This window comes from Poecilia formosa, unplaced genomic scaffold (genome assembly GCF_000485575.1).
Source record: "Poecilia formosa unplaced genomic scaffold, Poecilia_formosa-5.1.2 Scaffold264, whole genome shotgun sequence".
NCBI lineage: Eukaryota > Metazoa > Chordata > Actinopteri > Cyprinodontiformes > Poeciliidae > Poecilia > Poecilia formosa.
The window spans coordinates 471,874-494,114 of record NW_006800203.1 but is presented as its reverse complement, the minus strand read 5'-3'; the positions used below and the strand labels follow the sequence as shown (position 1 = coordinate 494,114).

At 43.1% G+C, this 22,241-nt stretch overlaps 1 protein-coding gene across 3 annotated transcripts; it reads right to left on the bottom strand.

Annotated features, from left to right (window-relative positions):
* Window positions 1-519: 519 nt before the first annotated feature.
* On the bottom strand, window positions 520-21,980 carry LOC103150853 (uncharacterized). Of its 3 annotated transcripts, XM_007570611.2 has the most exons (23): window positions 21,560-21,979; window positions 21,241-21,327; window positions 20,959-21,079; window positions 20,764-20,866; window positions 16,123-16,236; window positions 15,932-16,048; window positions 15,198-15,358; window positions 13,529-13,675; window positions 13,341-13,443; window positions 12,635-12,760; window positions 12,369-12,551; window positions 11,837-12,075; window positions 9,963-10,799; window positions 9,176-9,272; window positions 8,960-9,067; window positions 7,598-8,686; window positions 5,984-6,106; window positions 5,428-5,556; window positions 4,449-4,641; window positions 4,157-4,281; window positions 3,756-3,946; window positions 1,953-2,086; window positions 520-1,830 (listed from the first exon to the last, which is right to left on the bottom strand). In XM_007570611.2, exons 1-23 carry the CDS (start codon window positions 21,573-21,575, stop codon window positions 1,598-1,600), a joined length of 4,776 nt encoding a protein of 1,591 aa, XP_007570673.1. In that variant the 5' UTR covers window positions 21,576-21,979; the 3' UTR covers window positions 520-1,597. The 3 variants fall into 3 exon arrangements, with proteins under 3 accessions (XP_007570673.1, XP_016536454.1, XP_007570674.1); XM_016680968.1 differs by lacking the exon at window positions 8,960-9,067 and having other exon boundaries at window positions 21,560-21,980; XM_007570612.1 differs by lacking the exons at window positions 12,369-12,551; window positions 12,635-12,760; window positions 13,341-13,443; ... (6 more) ...; window positions 21,241-21,327; window positions 21,560-21,979 and adding an exon at window positions 12,278-12,306.
* Between the last annotated feature and the right edge of the window lie 261 nt (window positions 21,981-22,241).

The following is a 22,241-nucleotide window of genomic DNA, read 5'->3' as shown; positions in this document are numbered from 1 at the left end:
GTGGGATTCTGCAACATCTCTTCAACCTCAGCTTGATCCAAGAGAAAGTTCTGCTGCTGTGGGGAATATCTTGCCTGGTTCCAGGACCAAAGAAAATTTACCCACGAGTCCTCAGTGACTATAGACCTGTTGTCCTGACATCCCACATCATGAATTAAAATTACAAAATTAATCCCAAAGGGAAATTTAATGTTGCAGCTCATTAATTCAGATTCTTTAAAGAGAAGATGGTGATGGCAGGAGAGGTCTTTTGTAGCAGACTGAATTACAGCAAATCTGAAAAAGCCTCTGACTAAGGACACTTTTCTTAAGACAATCTCATGAAGAGGATGGTCAGGGAAGAAGGGCCAAGAGAGAAAATGGAAAGAGAGATGGTAAGACAAAAAGGGCCTTGATTTTTCTTTACAAATCTTTTACAATACTGAACTCCATAAAACATGAATGTACTTTAATATTTAAATTAAGGATTTGCTTACTTGTATATTAATCTAGTCATAATAAAAGGTGTCAAACAAAGAATATGAATAAAGTATTTATTTTTAAAAAAAGAGACAAACAGGACTGGGGTGACAAATTGCTCAACTTAGTTCAGTTCGCTGCACTACAGACATCAGTTGTCAAGTAGCCATAAAAAATAAACAGTTTCACAGGTTCCTTTAAAACAGATCACAGTATGACTGCGTACCACTGCTCGAACAGTAGGCAACATAGAAAAGCCAAACCTCTGAAAACAGTTTACATAAACATTCAAACATGCGGAAACTCATGCAAAATGACAATGTCATAAGAACAAATCCAAAACCTCACTGCACCCCAAAAAAAAAAAAACACATGAAAGTATTTAGTTATCTAGACAGAGCTTAAACTAAAGAAGAGAAACACTTTTGGGTTTGGATAACTAACCATCCCGCAGCATTTTGTACAGTGTAACCACTCAGACACCTGCCCCTCATTACAAACCAGCTGTAATCGAGTCAGCTCCGCTTCATTTCTCCAACTTACAACACGTCACTCACTGGGATCTACCGTTTTCATCTGGAACATGTGGGATGAGCATCAGTGCACATTCTACAGCATTTCAACACATTTGCAGTGGACAGCTGGTACATTTCTAGACTGCAAGCTAAAGCAAAAGGCAGCTCTGCAATCTTCCCCCAATCTTACACACAAAATAATTCGGCTTTGATCGTTTTAATAAAACTGTTAGGAGTCGGAATCCTGAGGTTTTCCTCATTAATGAGAGCCTTGCCAGAGTCAGTGGCCAGCTTCAGTTCCTCTTCCTCAACCACAAACAGACAGTAAACTACATTCTTAGGACACAACTGAAAAATATAAGAGACATTTAAAAAACTATTTTACTTATGGCCATCATGGTAAATTAAGTTTAAAACACACAGCAGCTCTAAACAAAACACTACACACAAACACACACAGAGGCTGGCATTAAGTACAGACTTATAGCTCAGAATTCACAATGATGGCCAAAGTCAAAATGACAGACACATTAAAAATATATATACTTAAAATGACTCCTAACAGCAAGTTCATTTTCCATTTCATCTAAAAGTCATTTATGAAGTGCAATATTCAGTTCATTTCAGAAACACTTTCTGAAGACAATCTGTGGCCCGTATTCCTCATACTCTCCCCGGCTGATCCATGCAGAGTTGAAGGTGGACAGGTTGGCCAGAACCGCACCACCACTCCACACCAGGAAGCGTCTGTCTTTGGGGCTGGTGACACAGACGTTCACCCTCATGTCTGCCGGCACCAGGCTCTTCACCTCAGCCTGGAGGCGCTCAGGCAAGCCTGGCAGCAGAGTATTCCCACCTGCAATCGCACCCAAAACTGGTCAGATTTACAGAAATGTTTATGAAATTATGAAAAAAAAAAAAACCTGTGCAGGATAAAGAGTTCATTTTACAGTAAACTAAGAAAAGGAAAATCCATACCTGAAAGAATAATGTTGCCCAGGAAGCTGCGCCGCAGGTCAATGTCTGACCTGAGGATTGACTTGAAGATGCTCTCATGTATCCCAGGATGATCCCGTCCAATCATATCAGGATTAAACAGAATCTCAGGTGCCCTGGATGAACAGAGAAATTGGTTCAATCTTCACATTGCTCTGCATGGAATTCTTTAAGCTTGTTAGGAAAATCCAAGAACACATGGATACATCAGCCTGACGTTGCAGGCTGGGCACTTGTCACAGAGTGAAACCAGTCAGAAACCATCAACTTTATCTGAACAGAATTCAAAAGAGATTTGACTAAACTGTTGGATATTTTTCTACAGAATAGCTGACCAGTCGCTGGAGCCAATCAAAAACTCTCTCAGCTCAACGTTCCCAACTCCATCTGCAGGTGAGTGAATCACCAACTTCCTGACGGATAGGAGGCAGTATGTTTGGCTGGGTCAGAACATCTTAAGAGACTCGGACCATGAGCATTGGTTCCCCTCAGGACCTCTGCTCTCCATCTGCTGCACCTCCAGCCATCCGTCTGTGAAACTGATCAAATTAGCAGATGACGCAACCTTCATTGGCCTAATCTCGGACGGAGATGATTCTGCCTACAGGATTGAGATGAATTGGCTGGTGAAGCTGTAACAACCTGAAACTCAACACCCAGCAGACAGTGGAGGTAATTGTGGACTTTAGGAAAGTCACAGACCCAACATCCCCTCTTGTCCCGTTCCATCTCCATTGTGGACTCGTTCTGTTTCCTGGGCACCACCATCACCAGGACCTCAACAGAAGCCGATCATCAGGTCCTCATCATGACCAGCACAGGATGTTCTTCCTACAACAGCTGAGGAAACTCAAACTGCCAGCTGAGCTGATGGTGCAGTTTGACGCAGCAGTCATGGAGTCCATCATCACCACCATTATCACCATATGGGACACAACCAGGGACAGACAGACCACAATGCATTGTGCACACTGCTGAGGAGGTGATTGGTCATGCAGGTCGACCTGTGGCTGACCCTTCTCACCCTGGACACAGCCTGGTTAACCTTCTCTCTTCAGTCAGGACACTATGGTTCATCAGGACCAGAACTTCCCACCACAAAAACAGTTTTTCCCTCCGCCATTAGACTGATTGTTAAATGACTGGCTGAACACAGCCACTTCATCCACATGCTGCTCTGCACATTCATAAATAGTGTATTTTTCTTAATATTCATATATTTTATTTTTGCATCATTATATCAAAACAACTTCCTAGTGGCAATTCAAAGATTCTGATAAACATACAATATGAAAAATCATCCACAAGGAAAACGAAGCTCTCTCTAGACAAGACATGTCATACGTCACAAGAACTCAAGTGCAGAACTTTATGAAAGTGGTGTGCTACAGTGGGAGAGAATGATAAAGACTTCCCATTCCTGAACACACAAAAAGGTTCTGCCTGGAACAGACATCAAGAACCATCACTGTACTTCTGTTCTTACAGGAGAAAAACTCTTCTGTGTATATTGCGATAAAAGCTGAAACTTTCCTCAAGAACCTTCAGTTCCCAGTTTGCCTACTAAAAAAAACAAAAAGAAAACAGGTCAGCACCAACCCCGTGAACTAAACTTGCTGAATTGGATGTTTCATTCTGGAAGTCCCACAAAATGGTGCCTCAGGTTTCACACCTTTGTTTGATCCTTAAGTTGTTGGTAGCCATACAGGTGACCTGCTCAGTTTCTTTACCAGCTCTTGTTGAGAAGCTTCCCTCTCCAAATGTCGGTCACTGGCACATCATTACCTGAATCTTTCGGTGCCCATGGTAACAATCTGGCCATCCGGCATTGTGTACTGCATTTCTCTGCAGGACGAACTCCCCAGGTTCAGCTCAGCTTCATAATTTAATGCGACACAGCAGCACTTCTCTTTCATCTCCCTCACAATCTCATCTTCTGCTGTTGTGCGCATGCAGACGCCCTGTTCCTGCAGGAGCTTTAGGCAGAAAAGAGAAGACTGAAGGCTGCACAAGGCAGGATGAAGACCTTGGTTCATGAAACTAATAGAACACCGGACAAAAGTAAATCTAGACCTGAAGCAGACTGATCCAAAGGGCCTCGTACTGAAGAGGACATTTAACGTATTCATCAAAATGATTTAACAGAATGTGACACATTTAAGAGCATCAAGCAAAGTGTTGCAAACCTTTTTAAGCTGCAATGTGACATCCAGACCGGCCAAAGGGAAGCGCTGGACTGCATGAGGTAAACTGTAGCCCTCAAACACAGGAACACTGTGACTCACGCCTTCTCCAGAGTCAACCACCACACCTAGAAACGGGTTGTCATGCCCAACGCATTAGCAACAAAACTAGACAACTTAGAAGAATGTGAAACATTTAGGTTTTAGGAAAATCCCCAATTTAAAAAAAAAAAGGTAGGAAGAAGTCTGTCTGAAGAAGGTGTGCAGACCTGCAGGGACTGGCTGCAGGACCTACCAGTGGTTCTCCCTGCTGCATACAGTGCAAGTACTGCCTGCATGGCCACATAGGCCAATGGAACACCAAAGTTCTCAAACATGATCTCCACCATGCGCCGCCGGTTCTCCAGAGGGTTCATGGCTGCTTCAGTCAGCAGAACAGGATGTTCCTCAGGGTCCACACACAGCTGCTGGAATGTGTACTGCCACATCTAAAAGGAAAGGAAAAGCCTTAAGGACTAGGCTGTACAAGATCCCCAAACAACAAGAGCTTTCAGGGTGTCCTGGTGTTAAGAAAACTCATTTGAAATGTACCTAATCCAGGACAGCACATTGCACAATGTTCTATGTTGAAAACAGAGAAACAGTGTTTTGAACATAGATTTTCTAGCTACAGACTAATTTCCAAACCCAGTCATTGGTTGGGCTTTGTTGATGTATATAATCTAATACTTCCCCATTAGGAACCAAGGAGCCATTGTTCATATTGTCAAACTAGAACACGGTGATCATTTCAGTTTTACGACCAGAGAAAAAAAATTCTGGATTCCATAAAACTTTCTGAACTGTAGAACAGCGAGGCATGTTAGCCGTTCTTAAACTCCCAGCAGACTTCAGCAGCAGAAAGCAGCTCATCCTCATTCACCAGTCCAGGTAAGGAACTGAACTGCTGCAGACATTTCTACTCTGGTTCTGCAGGTCTGCTGATAAATGTTGGTTAATAGCATCAGGACAAACTGAGCACACAGTAGAAAGCCCTGGGCTGACCAGCAGTGCCCTGCTACCAGGCTTTAATGAACAGCACAGAGCTCTGCAGAAGGAAGCTGCTGCCAAAGGTAACGGCGACATTAGGCTTCACACAGGCCCAGAAAAACTGAGGTAAATGCTAACTTACTATCAGACAAACATAACCTGAGAAATATTCGTACTCGTACTCGGAGTCTCTCACTCCGAGTCAGTAGGTCACCATCATGGGAAAGCCTTCTACATTTTCTTACTTTTTCCATCTCTTCCCAGTTGCAAATGATCCCATTCTTTATGGGGTGATTCAAAGTCAGAACCCCCCTCATGTGTTGAGCATCATGACCAACGTAGAGTTCTTTCTCCACAGCCCCACTCATTATCTCCTGCAAAGACAAATATATCATTGTAGACAGAGATTATAATATTGATCAAGATGGTGATATGTAAAAAGAAAACTTGCAAACTCTTTAAAAAGCCAAAAATATTATTTTCAGCCAAAGGAACTTAAACTCATTTCTGTTTCACCCTCGCTTTTAAATCACAACTCACAGGAGTTGTGGATTTCACAGGAAAAGTGAAATCTGAAGGTTCTGATGAGGAGCAGGTTCTAATATTGTTTATGGTGAGCCACATTCTGCCCTGCTAAAGCAGACAAACACTCTGCTTTAGTCTAAACTTAAATCTTATCCAGTTACAACTATTAGGGTTATGATCCATCTCCTCTGAACAGCCTGAGGACTTCAGAATTATTCCAGATCTCTATAAAAGATTAATCAATTGAAAATCCCCAAACGGACTGACCCATCTCACCTCATATTTTGGAACTCCAGTTATTGTTGGGAATGTAACGTTTGGCAGGTCTTGATTCGCAAATCCTGCTTTCATCAAACCGGATCCCATATCCAGCACGATGGGGACATTGAAATCTGTAATCTACAACCATGAGAAGAAAAAAAAAAAAAAAAGAAAGCTGGAGGTCAGAAATCAGTCAGTTTTTCTCTGGTACATGTTGGTTTCAATGTAATGATTTAAAAACAGCCACAGATTTAAAGACTGTGCCATGTCTGCAGTATCTACAGGTACGTAGAAAATAAAAATTTCGTAAAAAAAAAAGAAAAAAGTCAAGATTAAGAACTCATGCTAATCAGCTAATTAACTCAAAACGTATACATAAGGCTCCCGACCCCTTAAACAGTCTCTCACTCTGGGTCAGTAGGTCATCATCATGGGGAAAACTGATGACTGGACAAATCTCTAGCACCCATCTGCACCCTTCACACAAAAAGTCACATCTGAAGAAGCTGCTTATTCACAGACTGAACAACCAGACGTCTCCGACACACAGGCTTCAAATACACTACATGCATCGAGTCAATCCACTCTTGATCCAAACACACACACATCCTCCCTGGAGCAAGGAGAAGAGGAACTGGACTGGTGTGCAATGGTCCAGTCCTGTTTTCAGATAAAAGTTAATTTTGCATTTCAATTGGAAATTAAGCTCCCAAAGTCTGGAGGAAGAGTGGAGAGGCACAGAATCCATGCTGCTTTAAGTCCAGTGACGTTTCCAGGCGCTGTGACATCTGCTGGTTCTGGTCCGCTGGGTTTTCTGAAGTGCGAGTCAACGCAGCCATCTACAAGGATCTAGAGTTGTGTTTCCCCAACCCTGGTCCTCCAGGCACACTGCCCTGCATGCTTCAGGTGTTTCCTTGCTTTGGTCCAGGCGACTTCAATTGACAGGTGTTTGGTGACCAGGAATCATCTGAATCAGGCGTATTAAAGCAGGGAAGCATCTAAACCATGCAGGGCATTGTGCCTCAAGGACCAGGGTTAGGGAGCCCTGGTCTGGAGCACTTCATACTTCCCTCTGCTGACCAGCTGTATGGAGATGTTCGTTTTACTTTCTAGCAGGACTTGACACCTGAACACAATGCCAAACGTACCAAATGTTGCTTCAATGACCACAGTGTTCCTGTTCTTGATTGGTCAGCAGACCTTTAACCCCAAAGAGAATGCCTAGAGGAAGATGAGAGGCCCCAAGCCCAGCAAGGCAGATGACCTGAAGGCAGCTGCTGGGCTCAGCAGAAAACTGACCGCCTCTACACCACGGCGCACTGACGCAGTAATTCAAGCAGGAGCCCCAACAAACTACTGAGTCCTTAGAAATTAACACACTTTACAAAACACCAACATTTATGTTCATAACAGTGGAGAAGATAAATAAAAAAATTTATATTTTAATTTTCTGGGCCACTGGGTTGTCATCTGCAGGCTGCAACATGTATCTGTACCTGTAAGCAGCAAACTCAATAGAGTTTATAACCCTCTGTACTAAAACCAAACTCACTCATTATGCGTTTTAGGAGCTTGTACTAAACCAACTAATTTATACAAAAACCAACATAAAAACATGAAGTCGAGTACCTGGATAATGTCATCCTCCCTAAACTGGGTCTGAACCCTCTGTGTCACATGGTCTGAGTCAGAGCTCAGAACGCCATCAGGATGGTCTTCTTCTCCTCCTCCTGGGTCAAACTCCAGTGGCTGAATGGGAGCCATCAGGAGGACTGGCTGCAAGTCTGCTTGCTGCTCATCTTTCCCAGCAGGCACCGTGGAGGAATCCACTTTCTCTGCCTTAGTCACTTCAGAAACTGCCTCTGCATTTCCAGGGACTACATGGTTATTGTTGTTGTTGTTGTTGATGTGTTCTTTAACATTGGGATAGAGAAAATCCTTCCTGCAGTCTGTAGCCACCCTTCTGGGTGCATCAGACTTTAAATGAAGTTGAGGATGATAAGTGGGTTGGGCTGGAGCTGGGCCAGATGCCTTTTCATGTTCAGCTGGGCGACCATTCAAAGGAAGTGAAGCAGTTTCTGTCTCCGAAACAGGAAGCAGAAGGAGTTTTCCTCCTGGATCAAACTCTCCATCATGTGGCATCAGTTCAGAGGTCAATCGCTTTTCATTCATCTCTTTCCCACAGACAATCGAAGGTTGGACATCCACAGAAGATTCCTTCAAATCACAGAAACTAGAAACTCTACTAGTGTCACCAACGTTAAGACCCTCAGACAGCGGTGGGTTCTCTCCAACAGCACCATCTGCAGTGCTGCATCCAGTCTCAGAGTCCTCTCCAAACTCGTCCAATACACAACACCTCCCAGACTCTGGAGCCATGTCCTCATAACCAGGTGCTTCATCCAAGGTCTTCTCAATCTCCTCTCCTCTTTTCTCCAGTTGTAACCAGAAAGCTTCCCTGTTTGTGTGAAGGCCTGGTGGATGTGGCGAGGTGGAAGCTGCACCCTCTGATGGCTGCTGGCTGAGCTTCAGCTCCTGGATTTTGAGCAGCTGATCCAGGACATGGCCATGCCTCATCTCACCCAGCAGGTCCAGCCTGCTGGTCAGCCGTTTGTCTGAGCAGAAATCATCAGCAGCATCTGAACAGGCGTCGCTGTCCGTCATAGAGTCAGTCTGACTGAGCTGCTGCCAGCCACCATCAACTAGATCAGTGGAGCCCTGGAAATATGCAACGTTAGAAAAACGGTCTGATAGCTTGCATGAACATATAAATGGTTTAGTGGTGTGGTTACAGCAGCATTAAAAAGCATGCTGACCAATCAGCTCTGAGCTGAAGCAGTTACTGTGAAACAAGGAGCCGAGTTCTCATGGACCAAAAACGTTAGAAACACACAAAACATGTTGCTCATTTCAGAAATAGCTGGAATATCATTTTTCAGTTATGATGGCATTTTATTTCAGAGTAAAGTTGAACAAGTGCTCCGTTAAGACCTGGTGCAGCTGCTGGTTACTGCCCCACTGTGGCCACAGATCCTTCCCGTCTCCATCTCGCAGCAGAGCGTCCAGCTCGGCTTCCTGAGCCAAAACATTCTCCTCCTCCTACAAAACAGAGACCTGTGATGCTCGTCTGAGCTCCTGGGAGGCTGGGAACCAACCAGAGCAGAGAGTGGTGGTTCAGCACCCTGGAGCTGCAACTGGATCACTTACCTCCAGGATCCCTCCAGCCTGGTTTAATATTCTCTCCACCTCTCTCAGATTCTCTTGCTCCTTTACCTCCCAGTCGGTTAATGACAGATCAATCATACTGAAAACAGAACAAAACATCACTTTGCAGATCCACTCTGCAACCATACTGAGATCCATGTCTAAAGAGAAAAGGTGATTAAAACAATACTGATCTATAGAGTTCAGTGTGTGGTCTGTCTGACAGGGTCTGTCTCCCTGTCTCTCTCTCACACACACACACACACACACACACTCTCAAGGTTGATCTGAAAGCAGACTGCAGCTCTCTCACCAGGTAACCCTCTGCATTTGAACCTCTCTCTCCCAACAGGAACAGCCTGTGCTGATGTTTTAGTTTACTGTAGGGAGCAACAAATGTTCAGATGTCTACAGTGCAAATGTGACTAGATGGAATTACAGGATTTCCCCTAGTGTATTATAAGCCTGGCGGACCACCAGGCTTTACTTGTGCCCCCACCAGACTAAGCATTGCTTGTTTAAGTCTTTTTAGGATGTTTGCATTTTTTAAGACTTTATAGTTGGTGTTCAGGTATTAATTTTCAACTCTTCTGTCAACTTTAAACATTTTTTACTCAAAAACATGACGGGTCACTGGATGAATGACTGCCTTAGTGCCCAACCACCGGGCTTAGCCGGTTTTTGGGGGAAACATTGAAAAGGAATTTTGTTCAAATTCAGCTATTATAAAAAAGTACTGCTGTACATCAAAGCTGAGGTGGTTGCATGTCCACATGGTCCAGAACATTACCTGTCTACTTCTGGTTTTTCCTCATGCAGGTCATAGGAGTCCCAGAGAAGGGTAGGGACCTCCGTGTCTCTCCCATCAGTGATGGTGCTGCACAGAACATTACTGATGGGGCTGAGTTCAGGATCATCTTCACAAGAGTGCTGCAGCTTCATGCAGCTCAGCGCCTCTGTGTTTGAGAAGCGTTGTGAAGACCCTCCTTCCTGCGCCCCCACTCCACTGCACTCAGGGCTCAACTTCTTCTGGGGAGTGGGCTTTGGGGTAATGGTAACTGTGTATGAATTTTCCAAATCATCCACTGGCAAGCTAAGCCAGGGATTGGTGGGTGGGGCAGCGGAGCGCTTCACCATGATTTCCAAGTTCAGGGATTCTGCCTCTACTTTAGGGATAATCTGGATGCTAGCGCTGGAGAAGTTTGCTGGGAGGGTGGAGCCAAGCTTTCCGTCGACCTCACTTCCTGAAGCGTTGAAGTTACCCTCCTCCTGCTTCCTGGGCTGTCCTGGGGCAGCCATCGTTGGATCAGAGACCCTAGTTAATTTTTGGAAATTCTCCACTTCATCTTTTCCTCCTGAAGCCTCCAGCTGGGCGCTCCAATCCGCCGACGCCGGCCCGACAACGGCAGCTGAGAGCAACGCGGCAGGATGACTCCCTGCTTCCAGTTCGCTTTCACAGACTTCATTGGCCCGCTCAGACGACCCTTTGTCTTCATCCGAATGATTTAGACAAAGTTCAGAGTTCAGATTTCCATGCAGCATCTCATATTGCCACTGGAGGGCGAGCTGAAGCTGCTCCACTGACACTGGTCCAGAGGACATCAGGAGCGTCCTCAGAATCATGCACCTGACATTTGAAAGAGAGAAACAGCTGAGGAATGGTCCAGGAAAACAACTAAGAAACAGAACACCGTTTCTCACTGTGACATTTGTTGAAGTCACTGGGACTTCAACAAATGCATCATCCGACAGCAGATTTCACTTATGTTCAAGTATCACAAGCCCTGACTGAAGCAGCAGCAGCAAATACCCTTCAGACTCCTGACATTTGCAGATGACACCACTATGCTACCCTCAGTTGTTAAAGTTAATCAGGTTATAATGCAATTCAGTTATTAAAAAAAATAAATAAAACTTAAAAATAAATGGACATTGAACTTGACCCCTTCATATTTGATCCGTTTCTTAAAAACTGCTCTTTCTGAAACTCCACCTTCATGTCATTCCAACATGGCTGCTCTATTAACCTTTTAATAACATTTCTACCAATGTTGCTCTGAGAAGTAGCTCCTATACTGAGCTTAGCAGATGCACAATTCCACAAGGTGTTTGCTAATTGCTGCTGCTAGTCTGAAGGAGCCGAGTGGGAGGTGGGCGGGGACAAAATTTGTTTCAACAACCACTAATTGAACTTAAAGATGTCTCAGTGTTTTCTTCACAAATATTAAATAAATTAAACTCTTCAGTAAATCTAGAAAATACTGATTCATAATTAAAAAAAACTCATTTGTTTCTATGCAAGTACAAATTCACCATGTTGCCAACGGCAACAGTAAGAACCTGCTTTTATAAGTATTTTTCTGGTAATTATAATTTCCGTTTTCTAGCACTTTATTTGAAGGGGGGTGAATAAGACTGTCATGACACTGACATAAACATGACATAACACCTGTCATGAACATGAATAAGCCTTCATGAATATTTATGACTGTTGTCATAAAGTGTCATTCGGTAAATTTTGACACTTTTAATACAAAGTTGACATTATTCAAAATGTCTTTGTTATGACAACTTGACATTAACCAAGAAATCATTACTGATATAAATTTGTTATAAAAGTTTTACTGATTGCACTTTAAAAATTAGTGTAATGGTGACGTTTACCTCTGGGAAAGGCGTCTGCTCGTCTGTTGCACCTCATTATCTGGGATGGAAGTGGACAAACGGGACAGGTGAAGCAGTTCCTCCATTTCTGGAGGAGGATTCTTCCTCAGGAACGTGGAAAGTCTTTGCCTCCATGCAGGGATTGTCCTCAAACTGTTGCTCTGTTGCTCTTCATGAACTCCTGAGAGGAGCTCTGGGAGAAAGCGGTCACTGAGGACCAGCCTGTACCACCTGTCGGCCTAAATAACAACAACTCATTCATTATCAAATGAGAACTAGTTCCTTCAAAACATGTTTCATAATCTATACCTTATGACTCGACAGCAGCAGATACTCAGACAACTGTTTAGTCTAAGAGGTTGTGAATACTGTAAATCACACACACACACACACACACACACACATTTTATAACCCCATCTCTTTGCATGATGGCAACCTGCCTTGTTGTAGTAGTGATGGCAGCTGGACACAGCCCACACACACACACACACACATTTTATAACCCCATCTCTTTGCATGATGGCAACCTGCCTTGTTGTAGTAGTGATGGCAGCTGGACACAGCCCTGAGGGTCTGGAGGACAACCTGGACAGCAGAGTGAAGGTTCTCCTTCTGCCTCTCCAGCTCCAGAGCCCAGCTCTCCTCATGCCACGACTTCACCGGAGAGATCTCCTCCAACGTGTGGATCACATCTTCAGCACAGCGAATCAGAGCCTGGGAGGGGAGAGGGACATCATGATCCTCAGACACACAGAACCAGTGCTGCTGGGGCAGCAGGAAGTGACAGAGCTCTGTACCATAGCTGGAGTGAAAATGGACGTTTCAAATTCAGACAGCAGCAAAGCTGCGGTTGTAGAATCCTTAGCCATCTCCATTCTGTACGGCTGAAGCTTCTCTTGAAGAGATTCCATCTTCACAATAATCTGTAAAACACATTCACCATGGTTACCATCATCCTGTGCAGCAGAGCATAATGTCACACTGAAAAAAAAAATTCTCTTTAGAAGCCAGAATTAGTCTTCACGTTTGCAGAAAATATAAATGTTGGTGTTCTTGAACATTTGACCCCGAGTTCAGTTTTATATTAGCACAACATGACGTCTGCTGCAAAGCACAGTCCGGTCCTTCATAGAGACAGATGGCAGAGCTGCTGACTTAAACCACTGACTGAACACTGATGAGTTAAAGGCCGTTAAAACACAAATGTCCTGATGAGAAACAATCTTTCAAACAGATCAAATTTGATCCTTTGTTTTCATATCTTCAAATTCAAAGATGATGCAATATTCACTTAGCCCTTAATCACTTCATAATAGTGATGAAGAGCAGTCGTCTTCCCTAAAGTGAGTTGCAGTAACCAAAAGCGATGCTGCTGCTGGACATCCACTCCTTATCCCAGAAACTGCCTCTGCCTTTAGAGCTCTCATGAACCTTTACCACCACAGGTTACCAACGCTCTTTTCTGAAAGCAAAGCCAGCAGACTGTTGAACAGGCAGACCCACCTGCAGAGCGCTGTTGCTCAGCTGCAACACCTGCAGCTGCAGATGGGCCTTAGCAAAGGCCTGCTGCCACAGCAGCTCCACTTTCTCCACAGCTGCAGTGATTCTGAAGAAAACACAGAAGCAGTCATCCAACTGGAGAACTAGGAACATGAACAGTTCAATCTGTGGACAACTCTGAACCAGTGTACCTGCTGTGGTTCTGCAGCATGTCAAAGGCTGTCTGGGTAAAGAAGGGGGTGCCAGCCATGGCCTGGTAGCATGGCTCTCTGTCAGGGTGGCGCAGCTTCTCACACACAGCCTCACAATGCTTCAGCAGCTCGTCCAAGCCCAGCTCCCTGCACACACACACACACACACACAGCAGCTCAGTTAGTAACAGCTGCTCCAGAGGGAGGAGTGACTGAAGTCAGATTTCAAACATTATGAGTCGATAATAAAATGACATTGAATGTTTGATCTGTTCTGTGAAACATCACTGCAGCCCTCTAGTGGCTCCAGCTGGCTAACTGGTGCAACTCTGAAACCAGTTTGCTAAAAAAAGAAGAAAAAAAAAAAAGTTCAGCTTAACATTGGTCATAGATTGATTCTTTTAGTTCTTGATTAAAACCATCAAAGCTATTGGCAGCATTTTCAATACTTCAATTTTTTTTATTGAAATCAGTAAATGATGACCACACATTTAAAGACTAGGTGTTTGCATTGTCCATTTGACAGGGTCTCAGACACTCCCATTCTCCTCACCATTTGGACTTTAGGTACAAAAGGTTTCAGAGACATTTTTATCCTCCTGCAGAGGTAAACCTGACCACTCCTCTGTCCCAGCTCCTATTAGCTAGTCACCAACACCAAGTTAGTTTTTGGCAGATGCTGAAGATCTTCAGTGGGACCTGGTTCACCCACCCAACCAACTATTAACATGTCCTAGACCAGTGTTTACCCAACCCTGGTCCTCAAGGCACACTGACCTGCATGTTTTAGATGTTCCCCTGCTTCAGCACACATGATTTCAATTGATGGCTGATTAACAGGGTTTTGCTGAATTGCAATCATCTGAATGGGGTGTGTTGAAACAGGGGAACATCTAAAGCATGCAGGTCAGTGTGCCTAGAGGACCAGAGTATTTTAAAACCATTTACAGTATCCTGCCAGTATTAGTATCACTTAGGTTAATATGCTGGCTTCATTCTTTAAAACATTTTCACACACACACACACACACAAAAAAAACAGGATAAATCCTTTCAGATTTTTCCTTGTTGACATCAATACAGAGCAAAGTAGCTTCAGCTCACAGGAGACCAAAACGATTCCAAAGACTTCAGCCTGGGTAAAGATAAACCAAAGGAGTCAGGATCTGTATAAGAAAATACTGTGAGTTTTTTTAACTTTACGTTTTTGTGGAAATTGGTTGGCAATTTATTTTGGTGTGAGAGTAAGCTTCTTTGAGTCCTTGAAATTTGGACAACTCTGCAGCAATTTAGTTAAACCCTGAAGGTTTTAGCTAACCCTGACCTGTAACTTTGTGTTACAGGAAGGAATTGTAACACAAAGTTACAGTAAAGAATTGTGACTGTCATTTTCCAACTTTGGGAGAAGAAAAAAAAAAGTCTCAGTTGGACCGTCATGTCCTGCTGTCATAAAACTAAGTCAATATGGTTGACTTTTTTTTCACCGAATCAAAGACAGAGGATTACACCATAATTATTTTTTTTCTGAAGGAAGTGGGCCATTTGACTCATCTTGTTTAAACAAGAAAAAAAATCCTAACAAATTTAGTTGCAATGTTTAAAGAAAATGATCCAAATGATCTCAAAGAGTCCCCTTTCTGTGACCTGACAGTATAAGGAAAGAGCCTGACCTCCTAAGCTGCAGGAACGTTGCTTCATTTGTGCTGCAGAAGTGCTGGAGCTGGCTGAGGCTGGAGGGCAGCGGCAGCCTGGACAGAGCCTGCAGCGTGGAGATGCATGACGGCAAACGCTGCACCACTGACAGGAACTCCTGAACGAAGCCATCAATCTCCTGTAGGGACCAACCAGCACAGGAACACGTCACCATGGTAACACCATGGCTGGAAAAATCACAGATGCATAGTAAAAACAAAGTTCCTACCACAACACTGTTCTTCATACTTCTAAGCTTACAAGTCAAAACCTGATGGGTTTACAGGTAACCAATCAGCTAGCTCAGATTTATTCAGTGGCAATAAGCAACCTGAATGCAGGCCTGAGGCCAGCTCCTTTCACTTGTTAATGAACAGTCTCTGAACAAGCTTCACCATGGTAACCATCACTCCACACACTGACACATCAAGGAAATATATGCACCAATAAAAACCTTGAAGTTAAACACAGAATGCTCTTCATCGCCAAACTGATTTAAGAACAATTCTGGAAAACTTCAAGGGGTATGAATACTTTTGCAAGCCACTGTATAGGTTTTTCTATTGTTATGCAATTGTTGTCGAACATCGATGTGAAAAGCCAGTATGGAAAGACAAAATGATTAAGTAGTCCAAGTTTCACTAGCTCTACCATGAGGCATTGGAAGAGTTCTCGTGTCACTGGCTTTGTCCTTTCAGCGGCTCATTGTTACCTTCATAAAGCTAACCCAGCTATGGTGGCAGTACAGAAAGTAACCCCCCAGAGACGCTGGCAGCTGGCTCCGGTCGATGGAGTTCCACAGCTCTGGGATTTCTTTCAGGAGGATATTCTGACAAAGACAGAGCAGTGTTAGATATCAAAACTAAATGCAGCTCTTCCCTCAGCAGGATGCGCTGTACATACCCTGAAAGACGCATTGCAGGACTTTGACCCGACCAGGAGCTTTAGCAAGAGCTTTGCTACATCCTTCCTTTTGGGCTGAATGATGTAAACACTGTGGACAGTTCGCTTGTGTTCCTTGGAAGAGGAAGATCCATAAATTAGAAGCATCTTTTAGAATTTACGTCACTGAACCATGAAAGTCAAACCTTGTGTTTCAGACATCAGATTTTGCTTCCACTACATTAGACAAGTCGCTGAAAAAGTTGAATCAAGGTTTCACAACAAAATGATAGAGTTTCATTTCGTTTTACTACCAGGTTGATTTTGCCCAGCCCTCTTACCTTCCTGTCAGTAACAACTAAAGCTGGACATGCACTGCACAATATTTTTAGTAGTTTAATCTCAAACTGCACACCTCCATGGCAGGGTTCAATAATTCACAGACTACGACCCGACAGGCCGTGGCGCACACAACACATTGGACTCTTGAATCCAGAACTGCAAAGAAGGAGGTAAAGCCAGAAGTGAGGAGACACATTGGTGCATGCAGAGTGACGGGTTCAGGTATCTGGCTCATGGCGCTGCTCCAGAGCGAGTCCAGCACGACAGGCGGCCAGAATTTCAAACAGGTTCGACTTTCATGTGACTGTACGCCTGCTGACTACGAGCTGGTTGCGAGGCGTTTATCACTTCATGTAACTCCCCGTACATCACACGACAAACTTGGTGCAATCTCAAATATTCTCGGAATCTTTGAATAAATCGTTTTCTAGCCTAAGTTTTATATCAAATCGTGTTGATTGCCCATGTTAACACTACAAACGATGTCAATGCAGAGCTTTAAAAAGCTGCCATTAGGCCTGAAATTAGTCCAAAGCAGCTTTTCGCTTATGGAAAAATATTTGCACCTCCCACTTAATCATACTCATTTCAAGTAATTCCACCAAGGCATTTTGATGAGATAACCAAGCATGTGATCCTTCAACCCCCAACCACAAGAATTTCATAATGGACTAACGTAGACATGATCCACACAGAGTAAAGCAGCTCAAACTGTTTGAATTACTGAATGTACAACTTCAGGCTGCAAGAAAATCCACTCCTTTAAAGCAGTCCAAGTTGTTCAAGTCACTGTGCAAAAAAAAATGTTCATGCATAACTCAGGCACAGGCAACTGCTCCATAACAAAGCTGTCTCACATCAGCAAAGTCTCCTAATGGGGTAGCATCCACTCTGCTTGAACACTATGTAGCTTTTAGGGCAAAGTCAATTTTCTAACAGATTTCACAGAATGTTCTTTAGCCTACAATGAAATTGGAACAGTGCCATAATTGACATTTAATAGCCATTTAAAAAAAAAAAGGAAATACAGCCTGCTTAATATTGAAATATTTCTCAAGCAAAAGTCAGACTGATGTGTATCTGTTTTTGTGACTACTAAGACATGAACTGACCAAACACAGAAGTTCCTCAGACTAATCTGGACAACTGAATCTAAATGGACATATTTGTCTGGTTTGTTTTCAGGCACAATATTCAAGCACTTTAGAGTTTAAATAAAGGAAATTGTCAGCCATTTCTTAATGCCTGACAAACTTCCCAGGAGGTTTAACAATTTATGCACTTCTGAATGACTGTCAGCGTTCTGTGTCATTTTAGAATTCTCATCTGTAGTTTAGCAGTGACAGCAGAGGAAGTGATCGAAGTTCAGTCCATGTTGGCCACGCTTCCAAATATTAAGCAATAAAGTTGGATCACGGGGAATGTTTAAGACGTTTTAGTGCTGGCAAAAAAGTTGTGATCTTACTCCACATTAAGGTTGCTTACAGCACACGCAATTTCAGGTAAGCTTAATCAAGTTGCTACATTACAAACTTCAGGGTCAAACGTTGGTAATTGGGTTAAAACAGAGCTGGACAATATGGCTGAAAAAGTTATCACGATATCCGCATTTCATATCAGTCGATAGATAATTGTTGATATTGGTAATTATTGATTTGTTTTTGCTTAAAATATCTGAATACAGCAAAACCGATGGCATGACCTGTTTTAATCACAGTTTTCACTCCACACCATTATTTTTATTTTATTTTGAAGCAGTTAATGAGGCATGGTGGCAAAACCTGAAACTTACTCAGGTTTTTAAGTAAGTTTCAGTTAGTTGGTGAGTGAATTAGTTGATGCCACCCATCTTGCTTAGTTCACAATGAAAGATTTAGCAGCTAAAGACCCTCTTCTGCCTACCTCTCCCAGAAAGTAGGCAATAGAGAATATTTTAACAGAACTCTGTGCTGATGTGCTGGGATTCTACGGACTTTTTCCAAACCTGATTTTCTTAGCCTCACTTGTCTTTCAGTAAAGTATTGTTAATTTATATAGATAATTTATATTCGGAGTTTTAGTATGTTCAGAAATACTGTTATTTTTTGTTCTCAGATTACAATAGATGTTTGTTCTGCTGCATGTTCTTAAAACTAAAAATTAAAACTAAAGTGTGAATAAATAAAATCTTTGTCCTAAACATCATCAATGCATCATAAATATAAGAAAAAAAAAATCCATTATGGAGGCAGTGTGAAAAGCACCTTCTGTTTACGTAGGTTCTCTATCTCTACATAAGGAGTCGATCGTTTTTCTTGGTTGTATGTTTTAAGAAAAACAATCAGTAATTGTCTTTCTGCCGATTGTTTTGTTGTAACAAAACAACAGAAGTCGTTTTGTTACTGAAACAACTTTTATTGTTTCAGTAAACAATAAAAGCCAGTTACTACTGTAGTAACTGGCTCAGCAACATCCTCCCCATTTTCTCAATCCATATTTCTATTTTGTTCTTGCTCTGGTCTAAACCTATATAGGTTTTATCTAATCGTCTTCACATTAGAAACCTCCCCTTAACACAATAACAAAGTTCCTTTAGCAGCTTACCATGTGAAACTGTTGCTTACAGCAGGGCTTTGAATGAATATGGCTTTTTTAAGCAGGAGCAGTTCAGATGGAGGCTCAGAGGTCTGAAGATGCCACATGATGCTAATCATGTGAACTGAACAAAAAAAAAAAAACAAAAAAAAAAAAAAAAACATCTTGATCCTGAAACCATCCCTCAGTCTCACAAGCTTTGTAGCACTGAGCAATAATGTCATCTTTGAATTCAACTACCTTTACTGACAGACCGCTAAAATCATATAGATAGGAAATTGCTTAGGTGTTGAAAACACAATGTAAGCTTTAAACCTGCAGTAAATTGAGAGGAGCCTCTCTACCGTCCCAGAACAATGAGATGTGTTCATGGGCTTCATGAGATTTAAATGTTAAACCTGTTGCACATAAAACAAATATAAATGATTATAGTCAAATGTCCTACTATAACTATCACATGATGCATCAACTGGATCATGTCTTAAAGTAGGATGAAAAGGTCTCATCAGGGAGACTTCCAGAGGAACGCTGCAACATCGCCAGCAGACATGTTAGAATGGCCCCGAAAACCTAAGTATTTACGGTACATGCAGGAGACAGGTTGGGTTCTACAGTCTGAAAGTTAGTGGACGGTCTGATGAGACGGTGTTTCCCAACCCTGGTCCTCAAGGCACACTGTCCTACATGTTTTAGAGGTTTCCCTGCTTTAATGTGCCTAATTCAACTGATTGCAGTTCAGCAAATGCCTGTTAATCAGTCATCGATTGAAATCAGCTGGACTGAAGCAAGGAAGTACCTAAAACATGCAGGGCAGTGAGCCTTGAGGACCAGGGTTGGGAAACACTGGACTAGAACATGAAGGATTAGAATATGTTGGTGATTTGCCAAAGCAGGGAGATTGTGGTTAACGCAGAACATTGTTACATTGCCAATCTGGTGATGCAGACTTCCCTCCTCGTAGCAGCAGAGCTCCTCACTGAGGTGTGCAACCATCTTCAGAGTTCAGAAAACAGACTAGATCTGAGAAACGCACTGCATGACTTTCACAAGCAAAGATCTTTATAACTCTAGGTCGCACACTCTACCCTGCACCGAAAATTAAGCTAATTTTTACCTCAAAAGGCCCTCAACATATTTAAATCAAGGGCTTAGTATAACTATACAAGATTTTTAAAAAGTTAAATCCACTTAGTTTGATTAAAGTCAACTTTGGAAATCATTTTACACCCAAAAACTCACTGAACTTAATTTAATTGAGTGTTTTTCAAAACCTTGACCAAAGGAAAGCTATATTGACTCACTTTTTTCCAGTTAAATACAATGTTACACTTTACAGAACACTGCCTGGAACAAGATCTGGCAACAAATTGCCTAGTTTGCCAAAAGCATATAAATGTCTACATCAAGTTTCACTAACTAAACCCCAACTGTACTGTTTACTGACATTTTTGCTGTTATCGTTTATTCCTAAAGCAGGATCCCTCAGATCTGCTTTTAAAATAAAGTTCTAAAGTCTTCACATTTTTGGGCATCTTAAAATGAAACAACCTCTGAAAGCACGAGTGTCGACACTAGGCATGACTACGGTGTCGATCTGAGAGCTTAAAGAGAAACACTGAGATGATCATCTGTAGATTAAGAGCATGAAAAATTAAGAGGTTGAACATTTACAAAAATATATTGTGCAGAGAAGCATGTTCTGACACCAGTGGAGACCCAGACAGGGTCCACACTGACAACACGTACCTCCAAGAGGAGCAGAGTCTCTGTGATGAACCTGGTGGTTGGTGGTGCCGCCTGCCTCAGATCAGCAACCACAGACACTAGACTCCGCTTCTCCTGCTTCTTACTGCAGACAAAAAACAGAAACTGTTGTTCCATTATGACCACTCAGTCTGCACAATCCCACGGTCACCATGGTTTAGTCTGAACACAACATACTTGAGCAAGGCATGGAAGTAATGGATGAAGTCCACAACTTCTGTTTTGCTGAGCTCCAAAAGCCTTTCCTGACCATCTGCTGGGAATATGATGAGAGGGCAGCCATGCTGGTCAAACACACCTGAACAGAGCAGAAAACCAGCAAAGAGTTAACACTGTCACTGTAGGTTTTATTTCAACTCAGTCTTCACAAACATCTGCAGAATCAGCTTATATAAACCATATTCTGATTACTTTACGTAAACAGCAAAGTAAAGAAAAAACTATGAAAAGCATAAATACCAGGGAACCAGACAGCTCCAGAACCCAGCACATGGTCTGAGGGCAGCAGCGGAGAGGAGCCGCGGTCCTGCACCGGCGTCTGAATGCCTGCAAAGTTTGGCCCAAAGTTAGGATTTCTACTGGAAACACGCCCGACCCGACCAGACTTTCCTGCAGTTCCTGTTCTATGAGCAGCAGAGAAACCGGCGCAGCACATTCCACAGACTGCAAACAACTCCCGACCGGAGGGGGGGAGAAGACAACCCACGACCAAGCTGTGGACCGTGTCAGGGCCTCGGTGTGTCCGGATACAAAGCACCTGTTTCCCAGGCGTCCGTACCTGCGTGGCGGCTCATGTTCAGCTCCTCAACCGCTGAAGTCCTGCTTCATCTCCAGACTTCTGTTTCTGGGCTGAACCACAACCTGTTGCTTCAGGGAACCGACAACACACATAGGTCCTGTCCTCCACCGGTTACGACCAGTTGGAGCGGATCTGAGCGCTTTCCGCCATCTTCCAACCGAGCACCGATGTCCGGCTAACACCGCTGAGTGCGAGATGCTCCAATGTTTTATAAACCGGAGAGGGAGGAGAGACGTCTCAGAGGGACGGGCCAAGATCCAGACCCGGCCCCCCGGCCTGGACCCGGACCAGACCCGGATTGGGGATTGTGGATCTTATTCTGGGGGTTTAACTGAAGAAGAGAATCAATGTGAGCAGTTAGGTCATCTTTTTCACGGTATTGAAGTTCAGGAAAATATATAAAATATATTTAATGTCAACAACTAGTGGTCATTAACCCTAAACAGCAATATTAATATTGGATATCAACATCCCTGATAATTATGAATTGTTCTCATCAAATGATTTTGATGCCATGCTTTCCCTGTAAGGTTTCTCTCTAGGTATTCAGACGTCTGCCCACAGTCTACAAATATCGCTGTTGGGTTAAATGTTTCCTCTAAAGTGTAAGTGTGTGTGTGTGTGTGTGTGCGCGTGTGTGTGTGTGTGTGTGTGTGTGTGT